General features: G+C 38.9%; 2 protein-coding genes across 4 annotated transcripts; one reads left to right on the top strand and one right to left on the bottom strand.

Annotated features, from left to right (window-relative positions):
• Positions 1 to 270: 270 nt before the first annotated feature.
• Positions 271 to 2554, top strand: LOC112281454 (uncharacterized). The gene is made up of 2 exons (XM_073533621.1): positions 271 to 482; positions 919 to 2554. The coding sequence occupies exon 2, from the start codon at positions 921 to 923 to the stop codon at positions 2334 to 2336; it is 1416 nt and encodes a 471-aa protein (XP_073389722.1). The 5' UTR covers positions 271 to 482; positions 919 to 920; the 3' UTR covers positions 2337 to 2554.
• Positions 643 to 7282, bottom strand: LOC112281453 (glycosyltransferase family 92 protein RCOM_0530710). 3 transcript variants are annotated; one of them, XR_002969603.3, is made up of 3 exons: positions 5347 to 7282; positions 3042 to 5194; positions 643 to 2714 (listed from the first exon to the last, which is right to left on the bottom strand). XR_002969603.3 is itself a non-coding variant. In XM_073533620.2 (3 exons), exons 2-3 carry the CDS (start codon positions 5540 to 5542, stop codon positions 3534 to 3536), a joined length of 1857 nt encoding a protein of 618 aa, XP_073389721.1. In that variant the 5' UTR covers positions 5543 to 5655; positions 6473 to 7282; the 3' UTR covers positions 643 to 3533. The 3 variants fall into 3 exon arrangements, 2 of the variants coding, with proteins under 2 accessions (XP_073389721.1, XP_090105552.1); XM_073533620.2 differs by having other exon boundaries at positions 643 to 5194; positions 5347 to 5655; positions 6473 to 7282; XM_090249426.1 differs by having other exon boundaries at positions 643 to 5194.
• Between the last annotated feature and the right edge of the window lie 2703 nt (positions 7283 to 9985).

Raw genomic sequence — 9985 nt, 5'->3', positions numbered from 1 at the left:
AAAGTGATTTTAATCACTTTATCTTACCGCTGCTCCTCTTTATCCCCCTGATGGTTCGTACAAGTGACAATTTACCTATGCTAATAAAGTTATACTTCTTATACTACATTGTGGATAGAGAGGTGTGTAAGTGACTTGTCGCAATAACCTTATCACTTGCTGACTGGAATGTGCGGAACTTGTGCCAATTTCAAAAGATGTTATGCACGGAATCAAAATGTCAACGAGGACTGTATTCATGGCAAATGTTATTGTGTAATAGGTCTTTTGTCCGCACATTTCACTAAAGTTTCTGGGAGCAGTGACCCACGGGTGTCACGCTTGGAGCGGCGGCAAATCAAGTGGGGGAGACCTGAAAGAACAAGTTGGATTTGAAGCAGACGGATCTGCACCACTGGGTGTAAAAGACCTGTTGCTTTCCCGTGTCACTGGAACCAGAAAATGGCTCCCTGAAGCTTCCACGTCTCTCTTCATTGGAAGAGGTTCCCCCTCATTACCATCACTGGTAGAACCATTGCAGACCTTTCAGCATACATCCAGGTTTGGGGCTATTGTTCCTCAAGAAATTCAATTGGTGACACGGGATTCAGACTTGTAGGAGGATCTAGGCTTCAAAGAACATCTCTACATAGTCAAAAGAGATCTATTGCTTACGCAGCTTTGGTGCTCGATTTTATTGAAGAGCTTCTTCGAACATGTACTTTTGAAAAAATTCAGCACTGTTTGCAGTAATCAAGTCATGCTTTACGAGCGCATTATTATGTGCTGCAGTTGTGTGGACTGAATTAATTTTCTGTGAGTTTTTGACTACGATCAGCTCTTAACACTGTGTAGAGCAGCTGAGCGTTTTGTCCATAGACAATTATAGGTGGCAAACATGGAGATCTAAGACATGATTCAATGTGATGTTGATTGCAGAGATGGCCAGATCGAGGGCTGTATTGGCGGTTCTCCCAGTTGTACTATTGGTGTTGATACTCACAAGTGCACGAGGAGCAGCGGCACAAGACAACGTATCCGTGCAATGGATCCGACTCTTCATGCAGCTCTTCTGCTCCACTACAGGAATAACATTTGAGTCCAGCATCCTGATGGCTACGTTGAATCTGGCCCAGTGGCACGCCCTCATTGCATTGAAGAGAACGGGAGGCTGCACCACGGAGGAGGCTGTCGTCGCGTACGCATCCCGCACAGTACTACAAAACTATTTCCCTTTCAGCAGCGACGTTCTCATTGATCCTCTTCTCGATAGGCAGCTGGAAGATCTGCAACTGACCGCGACCCAGAAAAGGCTGGCCAAGCGTCTTGGTAAAGGTGTGGCTAAGCGCCTCATTGACAAGCGATCTCCTCTGCGAGAATTTTTAGTTCAGGAGGTGCGGAACGCTATCAAAACTCGACAGGACCGCCCCGGGCTGTTCGGCTACGTGCCCGGCACGCCACATAACGAGACCGCGCCTTTGGTTACTCACTACTACTCCCTAGAACAGCCCTTTGTTCTCCCCAACGCGGTGGACTTCGTAAAGGAATATTTGGGCGATTTGAAACCGCCCAAGGTGCCATCTAATGCGTGGGACGCTGCGTATGACAGCTTGGTAAATCTGGGGAGGATCGACTGGCCGGGGCGTACAGCAGCAATGAACCGCACGGCGGACCTCTTCAGCTGCTCCAAGGAAGAGGTCTCATTTACCACAGTGGGTTGCAATAGCGATATGTTCTGGATCAATGCGGCGATCAACTCCGTGCCCAAGAAGACCCCCCTTTACGACGTAGTCACGCTGCTTGCAAAGATGAGCGTTGCAATGCACGAAACGCAAATTGTGGTTATGACCATGAAGGATGGGTACTGGTTTTGGCGTCCCGCCGATGCGTTTCGTACTGGTGACGAGCGCCATGCCCCTTTTCCGAACTGGACTCCCTGGGCTTACACATTTTTTGACCCGGAGTATCCCAGCGGCACTGTGGCGATCTTCTCCACGGGGGCAACAGTGTTGCAGAGCTTCTTCGGCAAGAAAATAGTTCCTTTCTCGATAGAAGGCTCAGGTGTGTTCGGCGCCAATTGCGTACACACACCGGGGGCTCCCATCGGTACTCGCCGATACGACTCCATTCATGCAGCTGTGGAGGAATCCATTCTAGGCCGGATTTACTCCGGAGCACACTACAACAGCTCTACCCGAGATGGCGAAATTGTTGGCGCCACTGTTGCGAACTATGTGCTGAACAACTGGGCGAAGAGTACGCCATCTGGAGTGCTGCCTGACACCGAACACTTGAATATCTTCGTCGAGCTACCGAAAGAGCAAAGGCAATTCCTTCCTGTCCACTATGAGGTCTGAACATTTTGCGCAACAAATTGAAAAGTATTTGCAACACAGTTTATAGATATATCCTGGGGATCGTTGCAGCAACATCCAGCTGCTTTCACTTGCACTTCACGCATAGCTTTCAGAATGCAAATCAATGTTTATATATTTAAAATTATTCAGATTCGGTCAAGGCATTTATTTTAATAAAATTGACATGGACCTGGAAATTGCAAGGCTTGAAGGAAAAACACTTGTGCGCAGAACACTTGTTGAGGTGTATTTTTATGATTACATTCTTCTTATTATGACCCGAAATGGGTTTGTGTGTGGAGTAACCTCCAACGGTCCTTGTTAACTTGCTATAATAAGGTCAACAGCATCCTTCTTGTGCGCAAACTGAAAGGGAAGCTGCGGCATAGACCCACACCGACGAAAACTTAGAAAAATATCTTAAGATTCAAAATACTCCATTTCAGATACTCAAATTAGAACAACAGATTTCGTATCCGAGTTGTCATGCCACCTGGTCTTCTTTATTCACCGCTTCTACAATCTAGAGGGCAATCTAATAGATCTTCTCCAGATTTTCTAGATTCTCACGAGATCAACTCTGATGTAAATCCCATTCACAGGCTTCGTTATACAATGGAAGTGCCCCATCCAGAGCACACTAGCAAATATAGTCCACAGAGTAGCCACAGAGTAGCCAAAGATTCTGGATAGGAAACCACTCACATCCCTGACTGAGTGTGGAATTAGTGCCAGAAGAGTTTCTGCCTTTTCTCTCTCTAGCTGAAAAGCCAATTTCCGAGAAACTCAACACCAGTAGGAATATGTTGCAGTTGTCGCGATTTCGGTGATTGGTGTGTGTGTACACAGCAACCGTAGTATTAGGGTCAGCTTTCCCGATGCGAATACAGCATTAAATAGTCTACCGAAAATGGGATCCTCCTTCACCAAGATATCATCAACATGAAGATTTAAAAATAGTTGCTTTCCTGGCTTTTACATTGATCCGTATCCAAAAAATTGGTTGTGTTGCACAGTCTTTCTTAAAATCCAAAGCTCTCTGCCAAGTCCTCGAGGCACCATGAAGTGCTCGAAATGTAGCTGTCTTGCTCGCAATACTGAAATCTGCTTTCGAGGTGCAATTATGTCTTCTTCTCCGACATGTTTCATATGTTTGAGATGCATTGTGGATTGTTGGCTTTTTTCTTCAAACTCTAATTACTCCCAAGTCAGACGCAAAGTTTGGTTGTCATCGTAAGACCCAAACACATGCCTAACGTAGTCCCGCAGCCCGTAATCCCGCTCTTCGCAGTATCGACTCTCCCAATCGTGAGGCTTCACGGCCTTCGTCCCCAAGTCCAACACGCGATCCTTGGAGGCCCAGTTACGATTCTCCGTCCAGTCCGCGACGTACGTCGCAGCACGACGGCGAAACTTCACCTTGAATTCGTCCCATGCCTGATATTTGTAGTGGTTGATAACAGCCACATCAGTAGACATCAGCTTCGTCTCGTAACCATCTTGCAAGGTAAAGTGATGGATTACATTCGACAAGTTCGTCGCCACTGAATCCAATAGCACAAGCGATTTGTGCCGTTCGGGTTTTTTTATTCGGCAAGTGTATCCCTGCGTGATGCCCTGCGGAGGGGAAGCTGTGAAGCCAGAGGGCCCATAGTTATGACAAAAAATGCTGATTTGCCCCACCTTGGAGTTTTTCCCAGCTGCCTCATTGATAAACAAAGCGATTATCGACGAGGAAGTTGTTGTCGGTTGCAAATCGGGGGCTTGGGATTTCACTCCGGTTTCCAGAAAGTGCTGATTTGGAAAAAAGTACTCGTCAACATCGATGTAGAACATCCATGTGCACTCCGATTGCGCAGACAAGCTGCAGTGAGAAAAGCCTGCCTCCTGAGTCTTCACCCATGGCCATGGTTGCTTCTTTATATTGAAGCTCCTCAAGCCTTCGATCACTTCGTCGAGGTTGTCTTCGCTGTTGTTGTCGTAGAGGTAGAATTTCTCCACACCCAGGTGGTGGTTGTAGTGCACCCACTCTTTCAGAAACTTGGCACCGTTAAAGATCATAGTGCACGCGCAAATGTGATGAAGCTTGGGATTGGATTTCTCCCCAGCGGCCCTTGAGACCATTGTTGTGTGGAAAGATTCACGAGAGTGCATTGGACTGTAATATGCAACGGAAGCTAGAATTTTCGTCTCAACCCGAATTGCTACCTTCATCCCTACGAATTTAGGGACCAAATTTGTTGGGGGGTGGGCACAGCGAAAAACCTCTTGCGATTGCGCAGTTACAGGGACTTCAAAGTAGCCGCCGTAAATGCATTGAAATTTTTTAAGACGCTCTTGTTCAGCATTCTCCGAGACAGAAACCCCCTGAGGATGTTTAATCCCATGCACGAAGACAACCACGTCCCTCTCCATTGCAAATGCCTCAAATACCACCTTGATGAAGTTCCACGGCAATGGTTCCTGGTATTCAGGAGTGGCAGCCCCATGGCGAATTTTTTGTCCCTTATCGATTTCAATGAGCACAGAATTCACAACCCATACGAGATCTTGTGGTGGTGAACTGCAGAGAACCGCAATTTCATTTTTATGGAGCAGGTGCATGACAACTAATGCTTTCCTGTGAGTGAAATGCGTGGCACCTCCGTATTGGCATTGAACTCTCTCCTTGGCTGGAAACTGGATGGTTTTAGGCACGTGGATCAGAACCAGGACGTCGGGGTAGAAGCTGAACACATCTTTGATATACATTTCAAGGCTTGCCATTGTTTTTCCGGGTTGTATCTCCTGATGCCAGTGGGAAGGAATCTCAGAGGACACCAGGAGGCTGAGCACTGACTGGTTTGAAATCGCGAGATCTGCAAAATTGAAGGATAGAAGTCTATCATTTCATCGTTCGGTGATCACAGGCAACGATATTTAAATTTTAAGATTGTAACGGAAAGTAAGTCAATTTGCAATTTAATGGCAAAGTGAAAAGAGGGTGGAGAAAAATACAGTCAGAACTTACCTCGAATTTCGGGAATAAGTTCTGAATTGTCTATAATGGCTGCAAAGGCGAGAAGCATCAGAAAAACCCCCCAACATATCCTCCTCAAACAGGGACGCCTCTGGAATCTAAATTCCACATTCCATCGCTGCTTCATCAACAAAGGTTTGCCTGATTCCGAGTCTGCTGCAACCACGCTGTACCCGTTGTGTGCCATTCTATCCCATCCGATTCACCAACTGCCTTCCAGGTATGATCTGATTTATCAACAAAGATATGCCTAATTCGAGTTCTCCGTGTGTCGTGTTCCGCAGATTCGAGTCCTTTGTTCTTCATGCACCAGTGGGCGATGCAACAGCGGCAAGTACATGTTGACAGGGATGAAATAGCTAAAATTAATTACGAAAGTCTATGCCAACTGAGAACAAAGATGAGGGCAATTAAACTGCGATTGCATGGCATTCAACAATAAAAGAATCTTGAAATTTTAATTTTTGAGATCCGACTCTAGGACTAGGATTTTCGTGCTCGAGCGTCGTTGCTATCCAAGCTATAATTGGTGGCGTCAGGGAAGCATCTGGCAATCAAAACCGACCCTATAACCACAAATGTAACTGCTGGAAGTGAGGAAATCGTGAATGTGCCCCATCAAATCTCATCTTCCCCTGGTATCCCCATCAGCCACTCCCTAGAAAACACAAATGACTTGCACACAAACTCTGACGAAAAATGACAACAATGCTCCAACTACGAGTCATAAACAACACCAGTATCCGCTCATCACAAGATCGTTTCATTCGATCCAATCACACCAGAGCGTTACCAACCATGGAACAAACAAACTACCATGTCTTTGCAGTGAAAGATACATCAGTGCTCAGCACTGAACAGAATTCTCACTAAATGCAGGATCACAAAGCTCACTGATCAGACTTAAACAGGAGCAGCAAGTGATGCACGAAGGCCAAACTTCGTTTTTGTTGCCACATAACACCAATCGCAAATTCCACCCTCCCTCCCTCCCAAATTACGTTACTAATGGAACACCCTTTAATAAGAAAGTAGTTGATTGCCAGTAAATGGTGGGTCCAGTGACTGATTTCGTGGCAGGACTAATCGCACGTCTCATGCTTGAAAATCTTCTCACTTCGACGGATCTGTCATGACTTTCCGATCCGGCATCGATAGGCAGTTTCTTCATTTGCAGAGGAGGCATCTAGCGGGTAGGCAGGCAGGCAGTCAGGCACCCATCTCGCGCACAGTTACGGCAGGTCCCGTCGCTGCACCAGGGGCTTCATCTGCATCGCTTCCATTAGTTTGTGGTGATGAGAGTCTCTCGACCTTCGGATCCCACACTGCACGTATTTCCAAACTCTGTCATCCATCCCGCGACGTGGTGGGAGCAGCGCCGCGACGATGCCTTCACAGCGACTCATGCTCTTTGGGTTTCTTCTTGATTCCAGCTTTCTTTCTCCTTCACTGCTTCTGAGCCACTGTGTATTCTCTGCTCTCCACGCTCTTTGTTGAATATATTATATGCATATTTGTAAATGAAAACGTAAGAGGGATTACCCACTCTGCTACTAAGTGAGGGAGTTACAAGCAAGCATAAAAAAGGAATTTGTGGATCTAATGGTTAGAGTCTAAACTAGGCCCATGCATCAGGATGAGGGATTTGGAAGGACCGTAGGGCTTCTGCTTGTGCACATGTTGTTACTAGTCTCTATCCTATTAAAACTTTTGAACTAGGTTGTCAAGAGTGTGTGGTGGTTTTTTCTAATTTCCTTTTAAATCCTCGTCCAACATATTTTATTCTAGAAGGATCATTGAAATTGCACTATTGACTTTGATTTGAAGTAAATTTATTAATTGGAATATTTGTGTTGTTGCACTGCATGCAAAGAGTTCAGTGCAAGTGATTAGGACTAAAGTCTTAAGAAAAATTAAATGCAGAAAAAAAATTAAAAAAAGAAACAGTTAAAGTTTAAAACTTATTAAAAGCCAATTGAAACTTAGAGAGTGCAGAATTGGTTAATGAAGAATGCACACTAATTTTAAGCCTTCAAAGCCATCTTCAATAATGCAAAACTTAATGTAAGATGGTTTATTGTATTAAAGGATGTAAAAGCCATTTAGTTTAATTTCATTTCATTTCGTTTTTTTTTAATTTTGATTATTTATACAACAAAAAAAAAAATTGTGCCAAATGTAAAAAAAAATAAGATTTTTTAGATCTTGCATATAATCAATAAACATATATGCAAACTTTTAAAATTTAATATATATATATATATATATATATATATATTAAATTTTATAATGGTAGTACATCTTTAAAAAATGTATCTACTAGAGCTTTTAATTAAATAAACTTCTAATTTAGGATGCCTTGCAATGATTTATGAATCTTAAATTGTATATAATCCATCATCTTGTGCTAATTGTAATGCAATCCAATAACATTTTAGTTCCAATTTGTTTCATAGTAAATTTCTTTTTAAAAACAAATTCAAGGCCTATGAGCACTACAATGTAATCCTCTAAATTTGCACAAATAAAGAAACTTCAAAACCAATGTTCTTTCCTATTTACCGACTTAGCTAAAACTACTGCATACTTTCAAAAACATTTAATTAGAATTATGAAAGAAATAAATTCAATTCGTACTGCACAATATGCTAATGATTCTTCATATGAATTACTTAGTAAATATAAATTAATTTGAAATAACATTAAAAATATAAAATATAAATTTAACATTGAATAAGATTATTAATTTTTAAAAAAAATGGTAGTTAAAAGAAGACATCTAACCCTAATGTATCAACTAATTTTATGTGAAGTAAGTAAAGTATGATGATATGAAGAAACCATTACAAATTTCATGTGGGCTGTTATTTTCTACAAAATATATTAATAATTTTTAGTTGGCAAAATAAATAAGAAATTTATAAAGTAGAATAATATAACAGTCAATGCTACAAAAAAAAAACAGAAAAAAAAATAAAAAATACAAAACCATTTAAAAAATATATATATATATATATTTCTTTTCTATTTAAAAAACAATTAAACAATAATAAATTATAAAGATCTAAAATGGACTAAAGAAATTACAAATAAATAATTTGGTACTAAAAAAGATGAAAATAAGAAAGAAAATTATATGTTAATTCTTATATTATTAGATATGAAATAAATAAATAAATAAATAAATTAGATAAATATATATATATATATATATATATTAAAACCAAATAGATTATCAAGGCAAGTGAACTATGTCAAATCAACCTGTATGGTATCTTATATTATAAAATTAGGTAGTTTTGAATTCATTTTAAAAGAAGGTAGCAACCAAAGTTGGGCTACTTAATTTTTTCAAAACATCAAAAAGAAAAATAATTAAAAAATATAGAATAAAATTATTACAACTTAAAAATATTAATTTTAAAATTGTTAACATAGATTTCAATTAAATTAAAAAAAATTATAGTATCTCATTATCTTTATAGATTTTTTTTTACTAATTAGACTTTATTTTTAATAATTTGTTGTTTAAGAACTATAGAGATACATGGTACAAATTCTAAAAATTTATTTAGGTTATGAAACATAAAGAAGGGCATAGGAAACCAAAGCACATACTAGACTATTTTCTTCAAGTATATAGCTTAGTTTATATTGATTGGATTAAAATAATATTTAAATAAAAAATTAAAAAAAGTTACCATAACTTTCTATAAGAAGAAAATATCTTTAAGAAAAATTTAAGATTAAAAATTATAATAATAAAATATCAACCAAAATATCATATTTTCTTTATTATCTTTAATTTTCTAAGAAAATCAACAATTTCAACTTTATTTTAAAATATGTATATATATATATATATATATATATATACATATAAAGTATTCATCTATTTGAAATTTTACTTGGTAAAATCAAAATTTAAAAGAATAGTTGATTTGTTAATAAATAGTTGAGAAGGGTTTTTAAAAAGAGTGAAATTGATTGTTGTTGTTAGAGGTCTAATTTTTTTTTATAGAAAAACAGACCAACTTACAGGATACAATTTTATTTTATTAAAAAGACCTTATTATTGTAATTAATTTTTATACAAGTGAAATTTATTATATTTATAAGAATTATATATAATAGAAAGAATTATGATATTTATTCATCCAAGTTTCTTTGTTGGTTTAATTATATATATAATAGAAAGAATTATGATTACTTTAACATACTTAACATAAGCTTGTAGCTCTTAATTTTTGGAAGAAAAAAACTTCAAAAAAATTGAATATTAATAAAAATTAATTTAAGATATAAAGGGTGTAAGAAAAAAGAAAAAAGAAAAAAATTAATATTATGTTTATAATTGTGCATCTACATAGAGGATTATACCAATCTACGAGGTATACTCATTTTATCCTATGATAGATGCATTCCTTACAACTCTATAATCTACATCAAAGCACAATAGAGCATGTCCCAAACACCTACTCAAATTTAGCAAAATGTTAATGTACAAATTGATTAAAATTTGATGTTTATTTCTAATTTATTTCCACCTCTCTCAGTTAGTGGATGCAATAGAGTTTATATTTTTTGTGTTATAAAATGTAAAAGAAATTAAAATAATACAAAAAAGGGA

The sequence above is a fragment of the Physcomitrium patens genome, chromosome 4 (assembly GCF_059467195.1).
Source record: "Physcomitrium patens ecotype Gransden chromosome 4, ASM5946719v1, whole genome shotgun sequence".
NCBI lineage: Eukaryota > Viridiplantae > Streptophyta > Bryopsida > Funariales > Funariaceae > Physcomitrium > Physcomitrium patens.
Note: the sequence above shows the minus strand (reverse complement) of the source record. Positions and strands in the feature narration are given on the sequence as shown.